The 27,104-nt window shown below is 54.4% G+C and overlaps 6 protein-coding genes across 6 annotated transcripts; 4 read left to right on the top strand and 2 right to left on the bottom strand.

Moving 5' to 3' along the window:
* Nucleotides 1-4,390: 4,390 nt before the first annotated feature.
* Nucleotides 4,391-9,693, top strand: CABS01_12348 (uncharacterized protein; the record flags this gene model as incomplete). The annotated part of the gene is made up of 7 exons (XM_060545702.1): nucleotides 4,391-4,480; nucleotides 4,549-4,752; nucleotides 4,975-5,241; nucleotides 5,498-5,934; nucleotides 6,693-6,873; nucleotides 7,433-8,321; nucleotides 8,375-9,693. The coding sequence occupies 7 exons, from the start codon at nucleotides 4,391-4,393 to the stop codon at nucleotides 9,691-9,693; spliced, it is 3,387 nt and encodes a 1,128-aa protein (XP_060396559.1).
* Nucleotides 9,694-11,624: 1,931 nt separating this feature from the next.
* On the top strand, nucleotides 11,625-12,451 carry CABS01_12347 (uncharacterized protein; the record flags this gene model as incomplete). The annotated part of the gene is made up of 3 exons (XM_060545701.1): nucleotides 11,625-11,687; nucleotides 11,985-12,069; nucleotides 12,402-12,451. 3 exons carry the CDS (start codon nucleotides 11,625-11,627, stop codon nucleotides 12,449-12,451), a joined length of 198 nt encoding a protein of 65 aa, XP_060396558.1.
* Nucleotides 12,452-14,124: 1,673 nt separating this feature from the next.
* CABS01_12346 (uncharacterized protein) lies at nucleotides 14,125-15,236 on the bottom strand (the record flags this gene model as incomplete). The annotated part of the gene is made up of 3 exons (XM_060545700.1): nucleotides 14,125-14,525; nucleotides 14,582-14,819; nucleotides 14,883-15,236. The coding sequence occupies 3 exons, from the start codon at nucleotides 15,234-15,236 to the stop codon at nucleotides 14,125-14,127; spliced, it is 993 nt and encodes a 330-aa protein (XP_060396557.1).
* A 4,857-nt stretch (nucleotides 15,237-20,093) lies between these two features.
* Nucleotides 20,094-21,067, bottom strand: CABS01_12345 (uncharacterized protein; the record flags this gene model as incomplete). The annotated part of the gene is made up of 5 exons (XM_060545699.1): nucleotides 20,094-20,233; nucleotides 20,345-20,441; nucleotides 20,596-20,695; nucleotides 20,781-20,854; nucleotides 20,975-21,067. 5 exons carry the CDS (start codon nucleotides 21,065-21,067, stop codon nucleotides 20,094-20,096), a joined length of 504 nt encoding a protein of 167 aa, XP_060396556.1.
* Nucleotides 21,068-21,911: 844 nt separating this feature from the next.
* CABS01_12344 (RNA recognition domain-containing protein) lies at nucleotides 21,912-23,210 on the top strand (the record flags this gene model as incomplete). The annotated part of the gene is made up of 3 exons (XM_060545698.1): nucleotides 21,912-21,942; nucleotides 22,004-22,150; nucleotides 22,210-23,210. The coding sequence occupies 3 exons, from the start codon at nucleotides 21,912-21,914 to the stop codon at nucleotides 23,208-23,210; spliced, it is 1,179 nt and encodes a 392-aa protein (XP_060396555.1).
* A 1,258-nt stretch (nucleotides 23,211-24,468) lies between these two features.
* Nucleotides 24,469-26,328, top strand: CABS01_12343 (uncharacterized protein; the record flags this gene model as incomplete). Its single annotated transcript, XM_060545697.1, has 4 exons — nucleotides 24,469-24,517; nucleotides 24,591-24,721; nucleotides 24,776-25,878; nucleotides 25,941-26,328. 4 exons carry the CDS (start codon nucleotides 24,469-24,471, stop codon nucleotides 26,326-26,328), a joined length of 1,671 nt encoding a protein of 556 aa, XP_060396554.1.
* Between the last annotated feature and the right edge of the window lie 776 nt (nucleotides 26,329-27,104).

Below are 27,104 nucleotides of genomic sequence, written 5' to 3'. Positions count from 1 at the left end.
GTCACCTATGATGCAACAGGTCAACCCCGCGAGTCACGACCTGCGGCCCCGAAGATTGCGGCCGATCTAGGGTCCAACCACTCTGTTATCGGACAACCCCTCCTCCTACTGGGGTTTCGCAACACAGAGGAGCCAGAGCCAAGGGCTTTGCCGCCTTTGCCTGATGGGACCTTTCCTCGACCACATGGACCCAGTGCCAGAATGGCAATCGAAAAAAGGGGTGGCGAGGGAATATCCGAACTAGTTGATCGTCGAACCGACTTTCCTCGGGTTAGCGCAGAATATGGCATATGGAAGACCATTCAGAATTCTAGCCCGTCGTCTTTCAACCAGGATCCGTCAACAAGCATCCTGCAAGTGACATGGGACGACAGTCAGAGTCAGAACGTCTTCTGCCATCCTCAAGCCTCCCCCGCCGCCAAGGTACAAAGCCGATACCTGTCGAAGCCTCCTTCAAGGCACCTTCTGACAAGTCACTATGGCCCTGAGCCTGGAGTTTTTTTGTTACTCTCCACGCCAATGCCGCTGCCCACGCCTACTTTGTCGCAGACTCGCAGATAGTCCACTCAATGCGGGCCTTAAAAGTCGGTGTAGAACCGAGCCGCTAGAAGCTTGCGACAGCCCATGCTTGCCGCCCAACAATTCAGTTTTCCTGACTGCTATTTTCGCGATTTTCAAGCCAGGACGGGCCATTCCATGCCTCTCAGGAAACCATCTAGCCGCATTATGACGAAGCACTGGAGCCTCTACCCCGACCATGGATCTTCGCAAACCACCCGGCGGCTGGAAGGTGGGAAGATGCAAGTCACTTCGAGACCCTCGCCAGCCCACCTGGCACCAGCAACGGTCCAAGATGCGGCGCCAATATGACAAGGCCTGCCACTTAGGTGCTGCGTCGCCGTGCCCGAATCGCGGGGCACATCACGCATGTTTCTGAATTGTGTGTTCTCGTCCAAAGCGTGCTGAGAATGAGGCTGGAAGCTTCAAGTCCTCCGTACTCCGTACACCTGGCCCTTCTCCTCGTTCGTCTCCCTGCAGGGACAGATGGCCTCGACAACCATACCCAAGCCGCAGCCCTAAAAGGCACGCACATGTTGGCTCTTTTTAGGCGAATCGACATGCATCCTGTATGAAGCTGCAAAGCATTCACTCCCTTGTGTGTTCGGAATCTTGAGCGTTGAGAATGCATAGTCTTCTCCCCACATGGAGGTTTTCTGAGTCTTGCTGTGTGAATACAGACTGACAAGCCACGGTTTCGCGCGCCGCCTAGCCAGGCCAGTTTTAGCCAGAGACCCTCAGTTCGGGAAGACCCTGTCTCCCCGCCAGCGGCTTACGAAGAAAAAAAAGAAGAAAAATGTTGTGGAGCTCTTCGGAGCGGCAGAAAAGAAGGGTAAGGATGGACCTGATACTCAGAATCGAGTAATCTTCGGGAGCCCCGTTCAGCGGTTCACCGACCAAGGGTTGCGGTCCATTCGTCAACTGGTGCTCTATATTCGCATTCACACGTTGAAAATCGCCACGGATATCATCAATTTACAAGAAAAACCAACGCCGCAGGATGGACCAATAAGGGCGAAGACCAGCACTTGTCTCAGGATAAATCTCACCGCAACAAACTCATGAGTTTGGATAGAAACCTTACACTGGAGCCGGCTCATTTGATCCTTCGGAACCTAGAGAGGGTTTCTGATACTGACCAGAATAAGCCTCTGCACTTCTGACGACGTATGTAGACTCTTGGGTGTCAACGGCCAACGGAGCCTCCCTTTGACGAGCGATTTGACGTTTGGACCAGGCACAAAACGGCAGGCCTCGAATACCTTGGATGGCTAAACAAGAGCCGATGCTCTACGTACCCCATGTGCACATCCTATCCTGTTCGTTGGCGAACAGCCCTTGTCTGTCCACTCGGTTCAGTCGATCTTCGACGGCCATGGCACAGACGTGCGATCAGTCCTTTTTTACCTCGACGCAACTCCTCATTCCCAGAGCCTGTTGCGAGCAGCAACGTGTACTGTCAATGAAGCTCGCGGACATCGCAACGTTGTGACAGCTGGCATGAATATCTAGATCTTTTGGCCGCACTCGTTCGATCCGGGGAAAGCACGTCGGTGTCACACAGGGCTATCCAAGTCCCGAAGAGCGATGCAACGCAGGTAGTGCGCGGCACAGACGGTATGCTAGGCTCGCAGACAGAAACAAAGCTACATATTTGACAGCCCACAGTACAGGCTGCCGCTTCACCGCTCAACGAAGCATGCAGGTCCTTGGTTCGGAGCTTGCTTCGCAGCAAAAACGAGAGCAAATCATGTACAAGGTGTTTCCCAAAGCCCCAAGCCCTACTTGGCAGATTGGCAATTCGACAAAAGTCAAGCACAGAAATGATACAAGGCGGTGACAGTCAAACCCAAGATGGGGCATCAACTCAGCGTGAGAACTTGCCGCCACAGACCTGGCAGTCTCTGCAAACTGGGTAATAGGGGATCTCGGGCCTCCTGTCAGACCGAGATAGAGTTTCCGATGCACTGGCAACAGCCATTTCTGTCGTCAACGCTCGCACAACCTTGACAAGCTTGGGTGGTGGGCCATCCGCACCGTGCTACACTCGCAAGAGACAGCCCCTGACAGGAAAGCGGAACAAGATGGTCAACTGGGACTAGTACGGATGACCTCCGACCTGCTAGACTCGGCGGTTTCTATTGCTGTTAGTGCACCAGCCCCTCAGCAGGAGAGGAGGGGAAAAGACGAGGGGGTAAAGAGAAAGAGAGACACACAGTGAGGGGGGCGGAAGGGTGTGCAATTGGGCAATGGGCCTGGAATGCTCGCTCCGTGCATGTCACGAGAGAAAAGGACAGGAGGAGAGAGAATGAAGCCAGACACGGCCGAACAAGTCAAGAGATATCGACAGACGAGTCGGTATATTGCAGCCATCGACCACTACCGATTCAACGGCAATGTCCACCGTTCTATCGTTGTATCACCGCTGCCAATACTGACTTGATGGTAACCTCTTGAGAGTCATAGAACGCCAATGGCTGACACAGCCAGGCTGGAGTTGTTTTAGTACCTAAGAGGTATCCCGCGAATATAGAGTGCAACCACATCTGCGGGCTTGCCCTCCAGTCTTGCCGCTGCTCCTGGGCGCGGGAGGGTTTTGAACAGGGTTCGCAAGACCGCCCCTCGCCTCCCACTGGCTGTTTTGCCCTTTTGGAAACTTCATGGGAAGAGGAATTGCGAAAGCCCAAGCTGCGCTGCGTCAGACTCAAGAGCCACCACCACCACCACCATCCACCACCCACACCCACACACACACGCCAGCACACCCGTCGAGCATCAACCACATGCACACGCACCGCGGCTACCCTAGCTGCCTACCTACTCTATGTACAGTGCAAGCTTGACGCTATCCAGACTTTGTACCTGCTCTGAGTACCCGCAACTCTCCTCCCGACCTGGCCAGGTACGGCGCGCGAAGGACTGGACGCTACCTTGACAAGGACAGGGCAAGGTGTGGTAACGCAATACGGCGCAGGGTACTTTGTCTTCCCTTAGCCTCCAGCCAGTCTCTGAGCGGGAGAGAGAGAGGAACGAGGGGCTTTCTCGTCACTTGAGAGTGCCCGTATGGTAGTTACGGATAGTCAGTAATTACCTACGGTACGGAGGAAGTCCTTCGCATCTCAGTCCCTACGGATATCCTTCGCGGACTGAGCAGGGGTTCTTTCGGTACCAAAGCAAACCACCCCTCCGACTTGCAAAGCCGCCCTGGCCTGGCACCTGGTTAGCGAGTGAGATGTGGTGGTTCCTGTCTGTGGTTCCTCTCTCGATGTGGCCCCCGTCAAACTGGGCACCCCCGTCGTTGGCGCAGGGGTATCTTGGGCCGCCGGCTGGCCTGCCACGCCCTCTCAACCGTGCTTGTCTCCCACACCTGAAAATCGCTACATTACCTTCTTATGCTCCGAGCCTGCTCTTTTCGTTTCTCCCCACGTTGGTCGTCGGTTTCCTACCCAGTTCTCTTTCTGTACACCATCTCGTGTGTCCGTGTATTCCAAAACCCTCTTCAACTTGTCGCTCCTGGCTCTCCAGGGCGCGGCGTGTGAATTTTATCTGAGTGTATACTCTGTACTGCACCGGGGAAGAATACCGCGGGAGAAGAAAAAAACCAGGTACGTTCCAGTTCTTTTGTTCTCTTTGTGCTTGGCTGGTCGCCGTATCACACCCGCATCTATGTGTGGTAGAGCTCGTCGATTGTGGGAGCAACTGCGCCGTGGCGGCAAGAAACACATTACACACAACGCAAACACGAGGAGAGAGACAACCAGAGAGGAAACAACACTTGCGGCTGCCCTTTGTGCAGTTATGCCACCAAATCAGCGAGTCAACTCAGTCGGACATGGTAATGCGCTCCCAGAGGCTTCTCGACATCCCAAAGCACAACATCGCAAAGCTGGCTGCCAGGCCCGAACGGAAAGGGGAACAAGAGGTAGGGATGCTCGGCAGAAGCTGGAGAGGCAACGACAACGGCAGTGACGGTTTCGGACCGCGATCCAGAGGCCCAAGAAGAGACAGGAGTTGCAAGGCGAGACATTCGAGTCTCACTCAGGCTGCCCAGCTTCAGCTGCTGCCATGCGTCCACTGCCATCATTCTCCTTGTCTCTTCAGCGCTTCACCGACCGCCGCCCGCATTTGGAGAAGGCCAGGACCAAGACCAGGACCAAGAGGGAACCCCCGGACCAGCACCACCAAACTTCGCCAGTTCCGCACCCCGCCTCCAATTTCCCTTGTTTCCAGAATCACGAAACTCTTGCTCTGTTCTGTTGTTTCTTGCCGCCATGGGCGTCACACGGAACCTCATCTACCACATTCTTTGATGCTGCCGCCGCTGCCTTTTCGCCGCAACAAAACCCTCTACATGTTCATTTTGCTGACCGCCGGCCTTGCTTGATGCCAGCAGTATATAGAAACCGCAGCCACTAGGCCTCTTTGCGCCGTGTACGAATTGTTGGAATAAGCCGAACCATGGACGAGCTGCGCTTCCGATCTCAACAGTCGCCCCGTAACGAGTCCACGATGAACACACTTGTCTCACCTCCGCGGAACGTCCGCCTCCCGCAGCCTGTTCAGGCCCACGATGGGCGAGGTGCCCTACCTCGCCGCTTCACCACGGATTCGGGGCGTGTACCAACATTGTCTTCAATCACCGGTCAGCGCGGCCCTGACCTTGGTGGCCCTGATTATAACAACGTACGTCTCTTATCCACGAGTGGAATGCTATCCCGTTGCGTTCCACGCGCAATTCTTCATTCGCCATCGTGCGCTGTGCTCCGTAAGAATGCGACTGACATTGCCTTGTCCAGACTTTCCACAAAGTTCAATTGGTATGTGGGCTTCCGTCATTTCGCTGTAGAATCTCGTTAGCGACAAGACCATCACCACAAGCAGACACTGCAAGGTTGATACACACAGTAAAGGAGGAAAGGTTATTAACTGCGTGGTCTAGATTGAGAAGAAGAAGATCGAATATGAGAGACTGCGCGAGCAGAGACGTCGCTTCGAGATGGAGATGCAGAAGCTGGAGCAGGCCCAGCGTCGCGAGGAGATGGAGCTTGCAAAGATGCAAGACGACCTCCGCCAGGGTCACCAGTCGGAGCCTACGACGCCGCCCGAATACCACGAATCGTCCGGCTTCCCCACGATGTTCTCGCGTCCCAACCGCTACTCGACTTCGAGCTTGACCTCGCCTCCCGGTCTCTTCAACCGTCCCGGCCGCTCGGGCTCGCAGCTCACTTCGCCGCACTCCACGGTGATGCAGTCCCGCTTCACCTTTGACGACCATTTGCCATCCCGATCCGTGCCGGGATCTCGCAGAAACAGCGACGAGGACGAAAAGGAGGAGGCAGTTCGCCAAGATCCGACTAGTCATCGATCTTCCAACGCGTAAGTGCAGTAATCCGTATAGTGTGACCAGTATGTTTGCTTCTTGGACAAGTCTCTGGATGAGTATCACGGCATAAGGTAGCGAATGCCGGTAAAGCTGTTTTGTCGACGTTTGGCAAGGTCTGGTACTGTTGGAAAGAAACGAGCGGCGGCAATGGGGCCCCACAAGTTGACTTTCAAGGACCGCTCTTGCCTTGGATGGGAAGAGTTCTTTCCTTGAGATGGGCGAGAGCTCCTTCCCTCGATCCCATCCCTCTGGATCTTCTACATCCTCACCCCACTCGTCGATAAAACAGCGATCTCGAGCAGCCAGCGGCCTCAACTTCGACCGTTCCACACCCACACCACCACATACTTTACGCACCACACCCTCACAGTCTCACACATCTATCGACCAAACAACAATAACTTATCCTTTCAAGTTACACCATAAAACATTGCGCACCTGGTCTTGCGTCTTTACACCACGCTTTAACGACGTTCAAATCCTTTGTTCCAATCTCACAAATCGCACCTGCCTCTCGAACGCTTCTGACAAAAGAACGCTCGTGCTGGTTTTCGAAAGCTCCGTTCAAATCGACCGCCGAGGAATCTTGGAAGGCCTTCCCGTTTTCTTCCATTTTCCTTCGTTTTGTTTCTTCTCGAAGCAGAACAACCGACAGCCCAAGACTTGCCCAAGAAGAGGAACATACTTACCGCACAGCAAGCAAACCTCTATCAATTTGAGCAATGGCTGACACTGGAATTCCCAACGATAGCTACAACCGCTACTCGATGCCGGTCACGCGCTCTCGCACTGGTCTCTACGGCGCCGACCTCGACCAGACTGGCACTGCTCGCTTCCTCTTTGGCGAGGAGGACGCTTCTGGCGAGAACAAGTACGGCCAGGCCAACGGCGACGACAACTTCCCTACTCTGGTTCGCCAGAACGATCAAATGGTATGTCTGCGCATTTTGTTTCTTCACATTCATACCATCTCTCTCTTTCTCTCTCTATTCTCTTTCTCATGACCTATTTTACCCTATTACCCTATTCAATGCATGAGCAAGCTGGTGCCTATGGTTCTTCTGCCTGCTCAGCAAGAAGAAAAAGGCCCACATGCTTATTTTGCCCATGAGTGGTGAAGTGCCACGTTCCGAACCTCGCGGCCGGGAAGGTGCGAGCCGCAAGCAACCGCACCTACTGCAGCTGCAGCTTGCTTCAACTTCACCTCCTGTCCGTCAGATTCACCCCGCACACCTTGGTCAGAATTTCCACTCCGCCCTTTTTTGCCCTCTTGTTTTTTGTCTTCTTTCCTGATTCCACCCGTGGATGCGAGTGAAAAAAAAAGAGGAGGAGCAGAATACCCCCATATCCGTCCCCCTTCCTTTTCTGTCCGTTTACCGCTTGCTCCTTCCTCCCGCCAAGGTCAGAGTTTTGCAGGGAAAATACTGTCGACACAAACCTTCGAATTTGTCAGCCTCCGATCAACTGTTGACAATTGTTTGCGTCGTATAGCTCTCTGCATCATCCGCTGCCCTTGACCTTGCCCTGTCTCCCTCGCCCGCTCCTGACGCGCCGTCCTCCCATGGTTGGGGCAATATTAACCGTCACCGAACCCAACAGAGCTTGTCTGCTATCAACACGTCTTCGCTCAACGGAGCTTCATCTTCTGGAGAAATCGGCAAGCGTTCCTCAGTCCGCCACTCGCTCGACTTGAAGTTCTTCCCGGACGCTCCCTCCGACAACCAGGCTTCCATCGTCTCTCCTCCCGGCAACCACCCCGGTAACCACATCATGGCTACTCCTCCCAAGTTGCAGAGCTCCTTCTCTGCCAACGATGTGCCTACCGTCAAGAGCACTACCAACGGCGGCCCTGTCACCAACAACCACGCCCAGCAGCATTTCCACAACCACAATGCCAGCATCGGTCGCATTCCCGCTGGCGCTGTCCCCGGCCGCCATAGCCGTGAGCTGTCCAAAGACAACAACATGGGCGGCCCTCGCGAGCAGGCTGGTTCTTATCCTTCCATCCAGTCGGCTCTTCAGGCCAATGCCGCTCCTTTCGGTCCTAATGCTCCGGGTCAAGGCTTCCCTCACACCTCTCAGGGCAACCAGACTCCCAACGGTACCGCCACTGCTGGCCCGAACAACGCCTACGGTGGATTCTACCCGAGCGGCTACGTCTCGCCCAATAACAACGGCGGTCCTCCCCCCGCATCTGGCCCTGGCCCCTACGGCGTCCCTCTCTTGGCCATGAGCATGCAGAACATGAACCTCAATGGCAACAACAACATGTACCCTGCTCAGAACTACGCTGGCTATGGCGCTCTGTACAACCCTCAGCCTCAGCCCCGTGATAGCCAGGCTCGTGTCATTCAACATCGACGCCAGATGGACAATGAAGGTAAGCTACATGATCAGTCTCATAATATGTACACATTACTGATATCTGCCTAGCCATGTCGCGCTACAACGGTCTCGCTCTTGAGAACGTTGGCGGCCAGATCTATGATCTTTGCAAGGACCAGCACGGCTGCCGCTATCTGCAAAAGAAGCTCGAGGAGCGCAACCCGGAGCAGGTCCACATGATCTGGCTGGAGACCAACCAGCACGTCATTGAACTCATGACTGATCCTTTTGGCAACTATCTTTGCCAGAAGCTGCTGGAGTACTGTAACGACGATGAGCGCACTGTGCTCATTCAGAACGCCGCCGTCGACATGGTTCGCATTGCCCTCAACCAGCACGGCACCCGTGCTCTTCAGAAGATGATTGAGTTTGTTACTACTCCGACCCAGATTGAGATGATCATCAACGCTCTTCGCTTTCAGGTCGTTGAGCTCATCCAGGACCTCAACGGCAACCATGTCATCCAGAAGTGTCTCAACAAGCTCAGCGCTCAGGATGCGCAGTTCATCTTCGACGCTGTCGGCACCAACTGCGTTGATGTTGGCACTCACCGTCACGGTTGCTGCGTTCTCCAGCGCTGCATTGACCACGCGTCTGGAGAGCAGAAGGTCTGGCTGATTGCCAAGATCACCGAGCATGCTCCAATTCTTGTGCAGGATCCCTTCGGCAACTACGTTGTCCAGTACATCATCGACCTGAACGAGCCCTCCTTCACCGAGCCGATTGTGCGTATGTTCCAGAACCGCATCGGCCAGCTCTCCCGCCACAAGTTCAGCTCCAACGTCATCGAGAAGTGCCTTCGTTGCTCCCAGGAGCCTTCTCGCGAGATGATCGTCGACGAGCTCCTGAACCCCGGCGAGATCGAGAGACTGCTCCGCGACTCATATGCCAACTACGTCATCCAGACCGCCCTCGAGTATGCTCCTCCTGCCAGCAAGTATCGCTTGGTGGATGCCATCCGCCCCATCCTGCCTTCCATTCGGTCCACTCCCTATGGTCGTCGCATTCAGGCCAAGATCCAGGCCTTTGAGGGACGTGGCAGTGCTACCTCGAGCGGTCAGGTTACTCCCGCGGATCCCACTCAAGGCCAGATTCCCCTGCGTCCGGGCCACAACCGCGCCATGTCTAACAACACCTCCATCATCGCCCCTGGCGGTGCCTTTGGCAATGGTCTGAATGGTGGTCTCAACGGCGGTAGTATGGCTCCTCGTGGCAACCAAGCCAACTACCCCACGACCAACAACGTCACTGTTCCGCCCCCCGCTCCCCAGAACCAGCGCGTTCAGCAGTTTGGCTACAATGGCCAGCAGCGCACCAACGGTGGTGCCGCCGCTGACGCCGCTGCAGGCGAGTCTCAGTGGCTGTAATTGTATTCGACGCGTTGTCGACCATTTCAGCCCGTTGAGATTCGGTTCCAATGGTACGACATGTTGCCCGGGCATTCGACAACGAACATAATGGTGGCATGATGCTTTCCGCGTAACGGTTTTCTTTCGACACAGCACGGCGGCTACGCAGCAACGACTTGACGATCTTTTTCCTTTCCCCTGTCTGTGCAAACACCACAAATCATCCTCCAACCAACATACAACAGCGCAATCCACCAAACCTCTTCATCCGTCGAGCACGGCGGTCCTTGCATCCGGTTGCAAGGCCTGCTTTGTGTGTACACTATGGATTCGGGCAGCGCATCAGTGTCCACCCTTCGGCATTTGCAGCGCAGACATAAGAATCGCATTCTGCTTCTCGGCAGCCGTCACCAGATCGGGCGGAGCCTTCAATAGGGCTTGTACTTGATTCGATGCCAACATCGACATAGACGAACGCTTTCCTTGCTTTCAGTTTCTTTTGTTTCTTCACCGCGATTTCTTACTTCCGTCACTTTTTTTTCATTCTCGACGCTCGTTCGCCAGGGTCAACTAGTGACCCTTGGCATCATGATTGGATCGGACTCACGACAACAACATTGGCATTATTCCTTTGACGATACGCCAGTCACGAAGCTGATCATGAGACGCGCAACGATTTCGGGAAGACTTGAGTTTCTTCCCTTACGAACGATGACATTTCGGTGTACTACGGGCCACCTTAGCCTTGCGAACCTCCACTCGAACGTTTCTACAACCCACGAAACGGTCCGACAAGATTATACAGGAGATACTTGACTGCGCACGCATTGCATAGGGGCCAACACTGAGACATGACAGCATCGGAGGCAGTTTTTTTTTTCTTTTCTTTTTTCTTTTTCCTCTTCTCGCATGCAGTTGGCACATCGTTTCGTCCTTTCAACCTGGACCACTCAGTATGACACCCAGACCTCTCATGGCTTATCTGAATTGGGAGAATACAACATCGATAAAACGGGGATATTCATCAAGAGCTCATGGGCTCTCATATTTTGGGGGGGTTTCTGGAGAGATTCGATTTGGCCTTCTGGAGATTGGAGAAGGTTTCTTGTGTGTGTAAGAGAACTCTAGGGATGAAAATTGGGCGTTACCTTTGCTTTTTCTGGCCGGCGGAGAACAAGACGTGTTTGGTGAGGCTCTTGGCTCGACTTGCTCTTATGCTTCTCAGCAAATGCCCACGACACACCCTCCGACCGCGCGCATGTAACTAGGCAGATAATTCGAGACAAAGATCTTGACTTTTAAGTTTTGCGGTGTTTCTTGACGTCTTCGTGATATGTGTTACCATGCTGACCACTAAGAAGGAGTTGTTGGTGTTACTAATTTTGGCTCGTATCTTGGAGTGAAAGCTCTCCTGAATGGTACGCTGATGCCCAGAAGCGCAATGTGCGACACAATCGAAGAGGGAGGCCTGCGATCGGATGGAGCATGTGAAGTGACCGAGAGTCGAAACAGCCGCTCCTGATTGGTCAAAGTCGGACCGTTCCCCCCCAAGAGCGCAAGTTCCAGAACGTTTGGTCCGGGTCGAGGTGGTCCCACACCAGTTCCCATTCACTGAGAGAGTCCAGGCGGGAGTGGGAAGTGAGTGAATGGAGGGGTTGCAGAGCGCTGACGGCGGGGCTGTGCTGGGTGCGGCGTTGCGGCAAACCTCGCGGTCGCCCTGGCTGGCAACCAATTAAAAAAAGAGTTCGAGGCCGAACCTCTGACCGCAATTTTTCCCTTTAAACCTTGCGTCGTTCAGCCTCTCTTTTTCCTCGTCTGACAACCGTCGTAAGCCCTCCATTTCACGTTCAACTGCGGAAACCACCCACGTCTGCGACTATTCGCAACCGTCTCCCGAGCTCGCACCTCGAATACTAGAAGATTCACCGCCTACCGTACATACGCCGAAAATGACCCGTGGCAACCAGCGCGACAAGGCCCGTGAGGCTGCTCAGAAGAAGGCTGCTTCTCAGGTGAGATTTCCCGTCTCGTTCTCCCCGTTCGGTTCACCACCCCCGGCGGCCATGGCAGCCTACGGGCAGGAAAACTATCAGCTCCTCATTTGGATATGCTGGACGTAGGGGATTCTGAGTGTACTGGCACCCCGAAAAAGGGGCCGCGTGCCCATGAGGCGTAAGGACTGATTGTGGTGGGGGCGGGGCAGTCGGTGTCAGCAGGTGCGAGAAAGGGAACTTATCGCGCAGATCGTTCGAATAACATCATTGAGGATTTGGACGAGCAAAGATGGCTGACAGATGTGAATTTTACAGAAGAAGGGAAACTCCATGAGCGGCACGGAGATGCAGCGTGCAAAGGAGTCTGCTGCTGAGATTATGCGGCAGAAGCAGGCCAACGGTGAGTCACTTCTCTTTTTTCTGTTCAAGTCGCTATTCCCACGACCGTCTCTCGACCTCGAGATAGCGTAAACGCAGGAGAAAAGGGGGGGGGGGGGGGGGGGACTCAGTGTCAGTTTTGACTGGCCGAGTCACTTTCACCTTTTCCTCCCCTTCTCGATGTGGTCTCGAAGGTGCCCTACCGGGGTTGATGGAAAGCCTTACTCTCGGGCAGTCACCATCGGTGGTGAGGGCTGTATGGGTAACGGAGATCAGGGTGGGAAAGACAGGAGTGACGAAGACTGAAACGAATCACTTCTATGGAGTATAGTATGCTGACGATGTAAATTATAGCTGAGGCCAAGAAGGCAGCAGAGGCAGCAGGAGGGTCGAAAAAGAAATAGAAGCAGCGCGAGAGAATAGAGGGTGGCGGCGGAGAGAGGCCATATTGGAATGGAATTTCTCTTTCTCCTCCATCTGTCTCACCTCTGGTCTTCGTCTTACGCTCGGGTTTTCAAGCTTCTCATGAATCTCCCTCTCACATGAAGGTAGACCAAACTAGTGAGATGAGACAGCAGATGTAGAGGAAGACAGGAGCAGGAGCAGAGGAGTATGGAATTTCTCAACGTCAGCCCCTTTGTCCAAAGCGCAGAAGGGAAGGAAGAAACTTATCAATGAACGGCGAAACGGAAATTCATAAACAGGGGGGTGTTTTTTTTCCCCCTTATACTGTAGTTAAAGCGATGGAGGTTGCATTCGTTCAGCATGGAGAGACGGCGTGAAATATCAGAACAAATGGAAATCTCAAATGACTTGCAACCAAAGAAGTACTCGGTCAATTGCAGAGAACGAAGTATGACGAACCGCGAGAGGGCCGCAGTTTCGTCAATTACTCGAACGATACAAAAACCGCTCTGCAGATAGAGACGAACAGACACATCTCCGGCAAGTCTTGCTAGTACTGGTAGACTGGTCTCTCTCGAGAGCAACCAGGCTCTCGGTAAATGAACTCGCATCCAAACCACTTCAAACGAATCCAAGGCCAAACGCCGCCGTCCGTTCACCACACATTCATCTCAACAATTCTCGACATCTCACTCTCTCTCTCCTCAGTCAAAGATCCTGCCTGACAAGCATACGAGTGACAGATGCACAGACACGGGCCTATCCCCCGTCAAAAACTTCCCGTGGATCGATCAGACATCCCAGACCTCGACTCGAGTTGACAGTGACGTGGTGCGGGATCACGAATGGCATAGTGAGGTGCATCAATTCCCGGGATGACGGGAACAGACACACGGCAGACACGCCTGATCGACTTCCACACACCCTTTCGGTCTTTCCTCTCAGGTCTCTCTCTGGTTTTTTATCGGCGCTTATCCGGCACACTGACGGTCGATCAAACCGGGTTGACCTCACGAGTCACGAGCCGGACCAGAAATTCCCCCGAGCCTGTCTTGCAAGTTGCCAAGCACTTTCTTAGGCGTTGGCTCTCCCCTCTCCCCTCCCACCCTGAGTCTTTATGATTCCTCTTACTAGCCGAATAATAGTAGTTTCGAATAGTCCAACTTTGAGCATCACGCGAAGAACAATGACGGAGAACACTGAAGCTGTGATCATTCATCATCCATTTATTTGATTCCTTATTAAGCGGTTGCGAACAAAAAAATGGTGTTTTTCCATCCAGGAAATACGAACCAGTCATACATCTGTAATTATCCCCTAAACCCTTCATCATCCCCATCGCCTCTTTTCCTTCCCTCCACAAGGGGAGCGGGCTCAACCCAAGCCGGAACACGTGGAAAAAGAGTACCTTCTACCCGCTCTTTTTATGTCTCCACAACCACCAAAGAGAAATCTACATGATGAAAAAAAAATGAAAAAAGAGAAAAAGGTCGTGATATGACGGGTTCCCCTAAAGGTGTGTATCGTGACAACAACTCCGGATATGTGGTATCGTTCCCAGCGGAGTGGGCAAAAACAAGTTCTCTTTTCCCAGAGGCGTAAATAAAAATGGGATTACTAAAGAAGGCGGATTACGTTCACCGTAAAGATGATTGGAACCGTAGTATCCTCTTTATGCCTCCATCATAGCCATGGGGAGAGATCCTGCCATGCCGCCGAAAGAGCCGACGCCTTGTGCTCCAACTGCGGGGAAAGATCCCGAAGAGCAGGTAACGGAGCACACGCAAGCACCGGCGCCGTTGATCTGTCCAGTGCCCTGCTGGATCTCGCCACCGGCAGCAGGGGCGGCAGGAGCAGCGGGGTTGGCGGCAGGGGGAGCGGCGGCGGGAGCAGAGGCCGCGGGGGCAGCGGGAGCAGCAGCGGGAGGAGTGCCTCCGGTGATGGCACCGCCGGCACCCTTGCCCTTCTGGGCAATGGCCATCGACTGGAACATGGCCTGAGTCTTAGCGGCGGTAGGGTTGATGGAGAAGGTCATGCCCTTTCCGCAGTGGTTGGCCTGAGCGCAGTAGAACCCTGGGAGCGCGTTTTAGTAAGAGTGAGAGGGTACACACAGGAGCAAGAGGACTTACACAAAGGCTCAGAGACCATGACTTGCATGGCAACCTGGGGAGGGGGGCTGACGGAGTTGTTGGGGTTGGCCATGAAGCCAGAGTTCATGCCACCAGCCAAGGGATCGCAGGGCGTCGCGAAGGCGGACTGGGTAGCAGTGTGGTTCTGGCTCATGAAGGTGAAGACAACCATGTCGCCGACGTTGGCCTTGATCTGATCGGGAACGAAGACGAGACCAGCGGCACCGCCAACCATGACCTGCGAGGGTGTTAGTGGTGACGATTTCGCTTACAGAGCTAAGCTCCAACTTGTGTTACTGACCTGGTGAGTCTGCTGAGCAGCCGGGGGCGCGGCCGGGGGAGCGGCGGGAGGAGCAGCGGGGGCGGCAGGAGGGGCGGCAGCGGGAGGGGCGGCTGCACCACCGGCGGGAGGGTTGATGTTGATCGTAGGGGCTCCGGCACCCGGGTTTGCCCAAATGATGATAACCTCGGTGACCTGGCTGTTGGAGACTCCGAACCCAGTCATGCCTGCGGGGAGGCCAGCGATCTGTCCAGCTTGAGCCTGTCCCTTTTCGCCCTTCTTGTGACCATCTCTACGGACGGGGTAGTGGTTGCGGACCGACTTGGCGGAGGCCATGACGGCGGCGGAGAGAGCTAACACTGCGGAGAACTTCATATTGACTGTTTAGATGTTGTCGTCGGTGTCGATTAGGGTGACCTTTTCTTTTCGTTTGTCGAGGATGATGCGACCTATAGTTGCCTCCTCTTTTCTCTTTTTGATTCTCTTCTCTGAAGATTTGGTAGTTGGCGAGACTGCTAGAGCCTGGCTAGAAAGTCGAAAGGGAATAAAAGGGTTTAGTTATAGCTGGATGGCTTTAATGGCGAGGGCCTGCTCGTGACGAAGAAGAGTGAACACGGAACCGAAAAGAGAACGAAAGTCACACAGGGAATGAGTGAAGACAGGCGGATGAAGAAGAGATGGGGGAGAAGAAACAGAAACCTCTCTGATGGCGAGGATGAGGGGGGAGGAGGAGAGCTTAAATCGAGCGAGACTCGGATAGCATGAGGAGCGCGAGCCACGTCGCATTATCGGTTCGTTATCCCATGTCATGGGCCAAGGTACTTTGAGTAGGATACTAGGAAAATACTCTACTGCGTGTGGTACGGAGTATGGTCATGGCAGGGCATGACATGGGACAGCCCCTTCCCGGCCGCAACATCGACCTCGACGAAACAGGACGAGAAAATCTTCCGCCAGCCCGTCCTTGGGACGTGTTGGAAAGGCACCAAGCACTTTGGACCCCGGTCATGCAAGCCAAGTGCAGCCAAGCAACGCCTCCGGGGGTCCTTCGTGTGCAGAAGGGGGGTGGGGGGAGGGGGGAGGGCGAGAGGCAAGGAGGATGGAGATAGAGCAGGGGTCTGGTGCGTGTAAGACGAGGTGTCTTCGGGCGGTTCGTTGCTCGGGGATGCAGCGTCCGATTAAGCACATGAAGCACAGGCCCACGGCGGCATTGCCATCCCAAGCTTGGAGCAAATTAAGAACAAAAAAGCCAAGACGAGATGGGTGGAGAGTGAGTGGTGGTACGAAGTGTCGTAGTAGGGGTAGTAAGGTTCAGGGTTGGGTGGAACAGGAACAGGAAGCAGGGGTGTCTATGTTGCGAACGGATGGATGACGGAGAGACGATAGACGACCTAAAGAGAGAGAGAGAGAGAGAGAGCGCGCTCAAGAGTGCCCAGCGCACGAACGGGAACGAGGAGACATAAGCAGGGATAGTAGAGACGACGATGATGCTGCCAACGGAGCCGCAGTCGTGCAGGTGAAGAGCTTGGTGTGCCATCAACAGGGAGGTGGGCTGTCTTGTCTCGTCTCGTAGCTGTCGTTGAGCATGGTGAAGTCACTTGACTAGGATGTTACTGGGTATAACGGATAGAATGAGTGAGTGAGCGAGTGCGAGTAACCTTGACTCCAGCCAGAAATCCCGCAGTGATCTATTAGCATGACTGTGTGATTAGTGAGTGAGGCCCTGTAATGTGGTGGTACACGGGAAGAATGGTCGGTGACTCGGGAGGCACTCGAGGAAGAGAATGGATGGAAAAGTCGGATGCCATGACAGCTCCAGCTTGGTTGAGACGGCACGCAGTTGCGCTAGCGCTGCGAAGGAGCAGTGTGCGGTCGAGGAGGCGGGAGCTGTGACAGAATCGTCTCGAGTCGTGTTTTGGCATCTCGCTAAGTGGCTCCCCCCCGGCCGATATTCCGAACACGGCACTCGCTCGGACCCTGGGCGATGGGACGTCTCTTTTTTGCATACAGAGAGTATCCGTACAGATGCCACAATTTGTGCTGGGCATGGTCTAGGAAAGGGGAGGCCTCTCGACAAAGTGAGTGAGAGTGTCATGAAATAGCGAATTTGTGACATTTGAATACCGAGAGGTTGATGATGTAAGGAAGGAATCGTGACAAGAAGAATGTACCTAATTGACCAAACAAAGTCCGAGATGTACTCCGTACCTTAGGTACCCTCCGTGCTTTCCAAGAAATGTCAACCAGATAAGGTAGAGAGATAGATTAACTGATCTCAGCAAGACCCTCCTTCCCCCATTGCACCAAACAAATTGCGAAGTAGAATTGCCCGATGTGCTTGTCACTTGTCATTGCCAATTTGGAAGGCTTGTCTCTTTCTTCCTTCCCCCGAGGTTCAGGTTCTTCATTAGATACCTACCTAACCTTACGCAAATTAACCCTCCCGCTGTCTTGGGGTGTGCTAAACCTTAATGCAGCCAATTAAGGTGGTTGGACCGTCGAATTGCCCCCTGACAAGACATTTTAGCTGCCGGAGCCACGGGATGGCGTCCCCACCTGCTCAACCCCTCGGTCTCCTTCCCTCCACTTTCCTCCCCCGTTTTCCACTTTTCCTTCCTCTTTCCTGCATCCCGAGTTGGCGAGTTCCTCATCTGCCACACCGTTCCTGCAGGTACCGAGACACAATACAACTCTACCCATCAACCTTATACCTTTTTTTTCTTATTCGTAAGGTACTCCCCCCGTGTTCCCTCTCCAGTGCCAGGCACGAATCCGTTTTTTTAGCGCTGCCACCCTCAAAATACGTATCTTTCTCCTTGAGTCTGGTGAGATGCAGTTGCTGGCATCTCATCAGGGTCAAGTTCCTATGTAGATAGAGATACTCGTTGAGTCGTTGCTGCTGGACATGTCAAATTCCGGGAACTAGGTCAAGCAGGTCCCATCGTCTTCACACGTGCCAAGGTACATTCCCCATTAGCATTGCCACTCCTGCCTTCTGGGTTCCTCAAGCCTCTCCGTACCTTTACCGTATGTACTAGGCAAGGTCGTATGCGGATATCGCTGTGAAATTTGCAACGCCATCATCCCGCACCATCTCGGTTTTCGGCTTCTTTGGCACCAGCCTAAGGCTCAAGCGGCCTTCTCCCCATCTGCCCGCAGTCCCGGCATGAGTCGGCACGGATAGCAAGGCATCGCAAGAACCAGGCGTGCCAGCGTCTCCAAGCACCTTGATGCTGGGCGTACAGCCGCCTCAAACAGCCAATGAAGACTTTGAAACAAGCCCCCTCTCCCTCTCCCCTCTTCCCCCTTTGCCTTGCTACCTTACCTACCTTATCCTCTTTTCATCGTGTCTTTTGGTCACGGGCAACTCTCCTCCCGGTCCACACTCCAAGACTTGTCCAAGACTTCTCTGTTGCAACTAGCAAGAGAGCCCACACACACTCACAGACATTCGGCCATTCAGATAGACACGGCCCAATCCAGTCTTGCCGTCATCCAGTCCTCCAACCAACTTTGCTCATCTCACCCGCCATTGTCAGTCGCCACACACTGCTACTGCTACGCCTACCTTACGACGGACCCTTACCACTCCTCCGTCCCATCCATGATCCCAACTTCCAAGACAACCACAAATACATCCATGTGCCCTGTTCTTGTCCAACGAGCATCGTGAACCATCCTAACCGACCGCTCCTACACTATCTGCTCCTATAGGACTTTGGTGCAACCATCAGCCTTGTCTTGACACAGGTCCACCGACAGCGCTAGACATCGGCTTATTCTCCTTCCAGCACTGCCATCATACCATCATCCCGTCATTTCTAGGTCCGAGTCGCAAGGAGACTGACTGTGCACAATACCGTCGATACACCACTTGGCGCAGCCTTCCTTCCGCCGGTACTTGTCATGTCAAGATCCATCTCCGGGTGCGGCCTGCCTGTGGTACTGCTTGCTGCTAAGTGGCTCGGTCAGCCTGACGTACGTATACAGCGCATCGCCAGCCTGCTCGGGCATGGGCCGAAAGAAGGCATCGGCCTCCTGTCAAGTCCAACCTAATCCTATCCGTCGTACCCGCGCCGTGTTATCCACTGCATCGCTCATTTCGGGATGGACGTCCGTCTTTTGCAACATGACTCCGGTCCGGAGGATCTCCACGCTCATTGTGTAAACCTTCTGGATAGAGCGGCTCAGGAAAGCGCCATCCTGTCATGAACAATTGGCGCACCAAGCACATGCAGATTCTCGAGCAACACTTCACCGACAGGGGAAACAAATTGGCCGGAAGTCGGCCCATGATAATATATACGGATACGCGAGTCCAGTCTGAAAATACCCGGATGGGTCTTGACTCTTGAATTATCGAGGCCATGGATCGCTGGAACATTGCAACTCCACGTTTCCATCCAATACCTTTCGACTTGTTTCCGATCGCAACCCTACAGAGAGTCATCTCAACTAAATTCCCTTGGGCCGCCTTCATCATACCCAAGACCTCTTGGCCGGCCTGCACTAAGGAGTGTCATCTCTTGTATACCCGCCCGCGGCGTGGCGGCCTTGCTAGGAATCTCTCTGTTCAGAGACTGGTCTGGTCGCCGCACATTGCCTTGTTATCCGCCCAAGCTGCATCTGCGCGATGACGATTAAAAATAAGAAAAGCCTTGACACGCATTTTGCTGGGGCGTTGCCTCTCGGGGCGAAAGGAGAGAAACAACCAAGCCTAGACCCTTCCACGGTGAAACAAAACGAACTCTTGGATAGCCGACATGATTACACTAGCTTTTTTTTCCCCCCTTCCTGCCGCAGTCATGATAGGTTTTATTGGGCCCGCCAGGCCAAGTTCGCCCGACCCCGACTTGGACCGCATCCTAAATTCCCCCGTCCCAAGAGCCAAGCAGACAACTTGAAAGAAAAGACGAATCAAGAGGCTGCTGATTGAAGAGGTTGCTGCTCCTGTCGTTCGTGTGACACATGCCACGCGAACCTCAGACATGGAACGGTGTGGCGCCGTTGCATCATCGGACGATGGAACAGATCGTGTTACAGAACTCGCCCTCCCGCACGTCGATCAGATAAACTCTCTGGTAGCCGCTTTCCAGGACGACCAACCTCACCCCATTCCCCACACAACCTTGCATTTTGTATGTCCCAGCTGGCCAGGCTCAAGGGGTCTGCTCAGCCTCGTCGTCGCACTTGCAGCCGCTCTCTCGCTGGGTATCGATTGGCTCACACTATCTACTTTGGGCATCTGTCTGGTCCCGGCTGTTGCTGCTGCTGCTGCTGCTGCTGCTGTTGTTGCTGGCCTTCGTACAATCCCGTGTAGTAGCCAGCATAGTACCATGACATCAAAAGTCTCTTCAAACCCTCGTCTTGCACTACAAACCCCGAAGAAAGGGGGGCCCTCAGTCAGTCCTGTGTCCAAGTTCAAAAGAGGCTACTCTGCAACTGCCGTCCCAACTCTGGATAGTCCAGGATCGTTTACATACCTGATCCGAGAAGACTCTGCGGGCCCATTGTCGCAGGCCCTGGGGGGCCATTGGTCTTTGCCATAGGCACACCTGTTGAATCTGCCTGGTCCTGGACCTAGATCGGGGGCGAGCAAGGAAGACGTTAGCGGAAGCGAACAAGATAGAGATTTGCTGCATAACGACGAGGTAGAGAACAGAGAAAGCCAAGCTTTTTTGATCTGCCTGGATTTTCGTCTGGGGAGGGGGTTTATCATTGGGGGGTGTTTTACATCCGTGCTGCTCAACCCCTTTGTTTTGTCGGCTCTCTCTGCAGCATCATCCGCGATCTCTGGCTGATCGACGGCCTGCGTTTGCGCGTCGTCGGCGGTCCTGTGTAGATCATTAACGTGTCAGAGTCTCGGGACAAGATTTCTTGGGTCTTGGGGGTGATTAAAGAAAGAAGGCTTAGCCGTACTGGGTATCTTCCGTCTTCTCCTGGAGATCAAGGTCTTTGAGCTTGCCTCCCTTGGCGTGGATGCTGTGATACTTCTGCAAGGTTGGTCAGCGACTGACTACTCTACTTCCACGAGCATTGCATTTCTCTTCCACGAGCATTGCATTTCTCTTCCCCTCCTCCCCTCCTCTGATGAGATTGGATCTGTTGCTTACTCTGTACTCGTCCAGGGCCTCGTTCCATGACTCTATCAACGCAGAGTCGTCCCACATCTCACCGTGCGACATTTCCACATCGTTGCCGGCCATGTTGCTGAATCGGGGCGAGCTCTCCTGAAGACAACGGCGTTTCTATTGACGATAAGGGCACCTATGAGGGCAGTCTGCTATGAGTAAGCCCCCTCTGTTCTTACTGACTGTAAAGTTGGCGCCAGAGGTATGGACGGTGTTGCTTCTTGATGAGTTTGGGCCGACCAGGGGAAATTTGCGCCGGAAGACTGGCCCTCCTCAGTTAAGCTCGTGGAGGTGAAAAGTCCTGATGGGTCCCTGGTGAGATATGTCGAGTTTTGTGATGCGTTTTTGGCGATATGGCAAGTGAAAACTGTTGTGATTGCCGTGGGTTGAAATGTTCTCTCTTAATTGTCGACTCGATTGCGGTGAAAAGGCAGTTGGGTGGCGTTCTTGTGGAGTCGTCGAGACAAAGTCGTTCTGATTGTAAGATGGCAAGATGATATTGCCGTTCTTTCACATGAGATCCCAGCCTGAGGTTTGTGAGAGGTACTAGCTGTGCATCAACCTCATTGACGGATTTCCAGTCCTTGGGCGTTGGGTTCCTTTCAGGGAACTAAAGGCAACCTCAGCTCCCCTGGTAAAGAGTAGATAGGTGCTGCAACACCGCTCAAGGACGGCACTACAGGCGCTCATGCAGTATAAATGTACCCACTAAAAAGTCGTTCTCGGGGCAGCTGGAAACACGCGCTGAGCGGGTTTAGCGGGGTCGCATGGCCTCACCGCCTCCACCTCGGGACGGCAGAATCTTGGAAATTTTTATTTTTTTTGCCTTTGCGACGGTACTCGATCAAGGCGTGTGGGTACAGGCTCGGTTTTCCAGGGACTTTGTCTAACCATTGCTCCCTCAAACACATCAGCAAGAATGGCCCCCGAACTGAGAAAAAGAACCAGATGTAAGTTGCCAAGCTGTAAAAGACCGTTCCTTGTTTTTTTAAAACTAATATTTGTTGTCAGCCGTCACTGGCAAGGAGCCTGTGGCGAAGAAGGCGGCCAAGGTCGAAAAGGTTGAAAAGGTTGAGCCTGCGACCGAAAAGGCGCCCAAGAAGGTGACCAAGAAGGCCACCAAGGAGGAGAAGGTCGAGAAAGCTCCCAAGCGCAAAGGTGTGTCCCGATTGGGTTCTAACGATGTTGCATTGGCTTACCACCATGCTCCCGAGCAGCTCCCGAGGAGGCGCAAGCTTCTCCCGTCGCGGCGAAGAAGCAGAAGCCCGTCAAGGCGAACGCGAAGTCGAAGAAGTCTGCCGCCCCCGCGCCCGCCGAGCCCGTCGAGGAGGAAGAGAAGGAGAAGGAGGCTGAGCCCGAAGCCACCGAGGATGCCGAGACCTCTGTCGTAGCGTTCGAGGAGGAGGAGGCCGATGAGGAGGTCGACGCTGACATTGCCGCCCTCGCCGCCGGCCTGGACCCGGAGGACGCGCCAGCCGGCGACGGCACCGTCTTCAAGTCGGGCCAGGACGTGGGCAAGGTGCCCAAGTTCAAGAAGCAGAAGCAGTTGACAAACGGCAAAAAGGAAGAGCCCGGCGTGGTCTTCATCTCCAGGCTGCCCCACGGCTTCTACGAGCACGAGCTCAAGGGCTACTTTTCACAGTTTGGCAACATCACCCGCCTCCGGCTGGCGCGCAACAAGAAATCCGGCGCGAGCAAGCACTACGCCTTTCTCGAGTTCGCCGAGGCCAGCACGGCCGAGATCGTGGCCAAGACCATGGACAGCTACCTGCTGTTCGGCCACATTCTCAAGGTGAAGACGGTGCCGGCGGACCAGCTGCACGAGGACGTGTGGAAGGGCGCCAACAAGCGCTTCAAGAAGATCCCCTGGCACAAGATCGCCGCCGGCGAGGTGGCCAAGCAGAGGACCGAGTCCGACTGGACGCACAAGGTGTCCAAGGAGGAGAAGAAGAGGCTGGAGCGCGCCGAGAAGCTCAAGGCTATCGGGTACGAGTTTGAGGCGCCCAAGTTGAAGGAGGCTGTTGCGCCGCCGCCTGAGCCCATGGCTGTCGACGCGCCTGAGGAGACCAAGGCTATCGAGGCTGCGCCGGTTGAGGAGGAGAAGAAGGAGGAGGCTGCCAAGGAGGAGGAGGAGGGGAAGGTTGCCGAGGTTGAGACGCCCAAGTCTGCGAAGAAGGCGACGCCCAAGGGCGGCAAGAGGAGAAAGTCCAGGGGTTAAAGAGAGGCTCTTTTTCAATGATATCCCTCGTCACGACGGAACTGTTTCTCTCCATCTCTTGGGGTTTCACAAAAAGTCTTGTGTTTTTTCTGTTGTTTGGCATCAGGTATTCTACTCGTGTTTCTGTCGCTCAGGAGTCGTTGCGTCAAGAACACACAATGGGACATAATTCAATGGGTTCAAGTTAGTATGTGCGCACATAGCGAACCCGTCGCACCCATTTCAACCCAAAAAGTTGGGGGCAAGCACCGGGATTATAAAAGGCGTTTAAATCACTCTACTTCAGCGTCAAAAATGAACAAGTCATTGGGGAAAATGCGCTTGCTCTAGTGATATTTCAGCGAAGGGTAAAATATGTGAAGAAGGAAAGAGGAAACGGGAAAATTTCCGTCAGACGGAGACGCTTCTTGAAGGCTTTGGGCGATAAGATAAGAATGACTAAGCGAGGGGCCCGCTATCTGCCCACCTCAGTCCCATGGTCGTGAACCGTGGAGGACGGACTTGCGCCAGCCGATACAGAGGTGCACTTTGTACGAGAAACAAACAAGCTGTTTGAGGTGTCTTAAACAAGGAAAGATGCCACATTGAATTCTTGTCATGACACTCTGAATCCTAGGCATTGCTTTATACAAGAGTCACCCAAAATTGTTTGACACTAGCAGGTCGAGCCACAGAAAGTGCAAGCCTCAAAGTGTGGCTCGTGTTAGTCAGTTGACCACCTGCTAGGGCCACCGTTTCATGTATCGATTCTGTGCTCACAGCAAACCGTGAAATCCAGAATGAAAACTGCAGGTTTCTTGTCCATATCATAAGACTGAGAACAGGATAGAGTCCGAATAGCTCAATGAAAAATACATGACTCTCTAGGATAAAAACCACGATTGTGTTTACGATGACAATGTTCACGTCCTGGCTCGACTGGATGGTTCCCAGCGTTTAAGCGCCGTGTCCACCAGGCCTTAGCTAATACACCTCGCTATCGGTACCTTTCTGTGGAGCTCAGTGGCCACCTACCTAGTGTGGGGGACGGGGGAGCAGCACCCTAGGTTCCGCGTGGGAAGTGAACACGCTCGCTAATTTGCGAACCTAGCTTACGTGGTGTAAGTACATGCAAGCCCGCCCAGGTGCAAACTGTCGACATCCCAATTCCCAACCGACCGGACCCTCGAGAAAGAAGAAGAAAAAGAGCTTCCCCCGTTCCCGCGCCCACCAGCTCAAAGGGCTATCCACACCATCCCGATGCATCTGAGAAGACAACATGTCGGCCGCCGCTCCCTCCACTGATCCGGTTCAAAACGCATCTTCAGGTTCGTGACCCCGATTGAATCCTTCCCGCGTCTACGTTGATGCGCGGCCCCAAGCTAACGGGGGACTTTGCAGGGAAGAAGAAGAGCGGCAAGAAGAAGAAGAACAACGCCAACAAGCCCAAGGAACCCATAGACACAGACAGCGCGCCTCCTCCGTCCGAAAATGCAGAGTATGGCGATGATGAGCCGGAAACCCCGGTGCAGGTGATACTCCCTTGATCCCCCCGCAAAGCCCAGCTTAGCTGACTGCCATCTTAGGCTTCCGCGCCGATAGAAGAATCCAGCCCCGAACAGTCAACGGGTAAAGACACAACAGCCAATGGCCACACGGAGCGGCCGACGAGCAACGGACATGCGAATCCCCCGATAGAGGCGGCCGCAGAGGAGCAGGGAACCAACCCCGATGCCACGGCAAAGCTGGACGCCCTCACAAAGGAACGAGAGGCGCTGCGATCAGAGGTCGAGCAATTAAGGAAGCAGCTGGAGACCATTCAGGGAACACACAACGAGACCGTCACCCAGCTCAAGTCGGAACTAGAGGAGACGTCGTCGGCCAAGGAACAGGCAGAAGAGAGCTACCAGGGTCTCCTCGAGCGAGTCAACCACCTCAAGTCGACGCTCGGCGAAAGACTGAAGCGCGATCGCGCCGAGCTGGAAGAGGCCAAGGAGCGCATCGAGGAGCTCGAGTCCCAGAACGAGGAGCTGCAGAATGGCGCCAAGGCATCCGAGGAAGAGGTGGCGAAGCTCCGGGATGAGCTGCAGGACACATCGCGCGAGGCGACAAGTCTGCGCAGCCGAAGCAATCTGTCCCAGCAGAACTGGGTCAAGGAGCGCGAGGAGCTTATGAGGCTGGTCGCCAACCTCAAAGAGGAAGTTGAGACGACGACGAACGCCATGGGCGAGTGGGAGGTCATCGCCATGGAGGAGCGATCCGTCAAGGAGAGCCTGGTCGAGAAGGTGACGGAGCTGGAGGAGCAGATTGCCGGCCTCCGTGACGGCTACGAGAGCGCCGCGTCCGAGCGAGATCAGCAATCGCAGGTCATTGACAACTTGCAAAAGGCCCTTCGCGAAATCCAGGATGCGCGGAAGAAGGAGCTGCGGGAGATGGTTGAGACGTCAGAAGAGCAGCTGCAAGCCATGAAGAAGCTTGTGCAAGAGGCGGACACCAGGGCTACCGAGGCCGAATCGGCCAAGGAAACCCTCACCAAGGAGCTCGAGCGCACAGCGCCATTCGAAAAGGAGGTCAAGGAGAAGAACCTCTTGATTGGCAAGCTGCGGCATGAGGCCATTGTGCTCAATGACCATCTCACCAAGGCTCTCCGTTACCTGAAGAAGACGAAACCAGAGGACAACGTTGATAGGTACTGTGACCTCTCTTTGCACCACGGGCCTCAACCGCAGACCAACTAACACACCCCCTTAGACAAGTCGTGACGAATCATCTCCTTCACTTCCTCACTATCGACCGCTCCGATCCCAAGCGCTTCCAGATCCTGCAGGTCATGGCCGGCTACCTCAATTGGACGGACGAGCAGCGCGAGCAGGCCGGGCTCGCCAGGCCGGGCGCGTCGAGCAGCATACTCCGCTTGCCGGCCTCCCCCTTCCACCGCACGCCCAGCACCCCGTCGCTGAGCGCCGAGTTCTTTTCCGAGACGCCCACCTCGGCGAACAAGGAGTCCCTCGCGGACCTGTGGGCGGGCTTCCTAGAGCGCAGCGCCGAGGAGGGCCTGGATCAGGGCTCGTCGGCGGGGACACCGCGCGATCGCAAGGACAGCGGGAGTAGCGCGGCGACGGGACGGGGCGGCAGCTAGTGGAGGTCGTCGTGGACCGGGTAAGATTTAGTCATGGGGAGAAGAGGTGCAGAGGCGTAGAGGTGGTAAGCCCCCCGGATGTATTCATTTCTGCCAGCCTCCAGAGCATAGGGGTGTGTAAAGACCATTATCATTGGGTACCTCTCCTGGGAAGGGTGGACGTGTGTGTGTGCGTGTGTGTAGTCGACCCTTCACCGCACTTGCCCAAACAAAACTACAAACAAGTCATAGATATGAGGACCATTAAAGACAAAAAAGAGTTCACCACCGGTGTGGCTACATCTCTTGGTGCTCATGCTGGGATTCGAACTCGGGGTACTCTCGCTAAGCCTGTCGTCGAGTAGGCTGGTTGCTGTATAAATCGATTGTTGACCATGAACCACTCCGCCACCCAGCCAGTTTGACCTGACCCGTCGACCTAGACGGGCGCCTGCTGGCTGGTGATGGGAATGGAGTCCGGGGGGGTATATGAAGGTTTGCTCTGTGTGGTTATTCGGGTTTGTGTATTCAGGTGGCGGGGGAAGGGTTATCGGGTGAACGTTTGGTAAAGAGTGTATAAGGTAACTACGGCGCGGCGAGTGCCAGCTCTGTCTGCTTTCTTTCTGGCCATACCTGCTCCATCTTAGGGATTTTGTTCTTTTTCCTGGCAGAGTAAGAGGGCCTGGTGTTACTACGGCACGAGACGATTGGAATCAAGGTTACGATGGGATAAGGTAATCGAGGCACAAGAAGGGATAAGTTGGGAACATGGGCTCATAGAATTACTCTGCGATGGA

Source organism: Colletotrichum abscissum (assembly GCF_030869225.1).
Source record: "Colletotrichum abscissum strain IMI 504890 chromosome Unknown Scaffold_37.1, whole genome shotgun sequence".
NCBI classification, from domain to species: Eukaryota; Fungi; Ascomycota; class Sordariomycetes; order Glomerellales; family Glomerellaceae; genus Colletotrichum; species Colletotrichum abscissum.
This window is presented reverse-complemented; position numbering and strand designations above follow the sequence as displayed.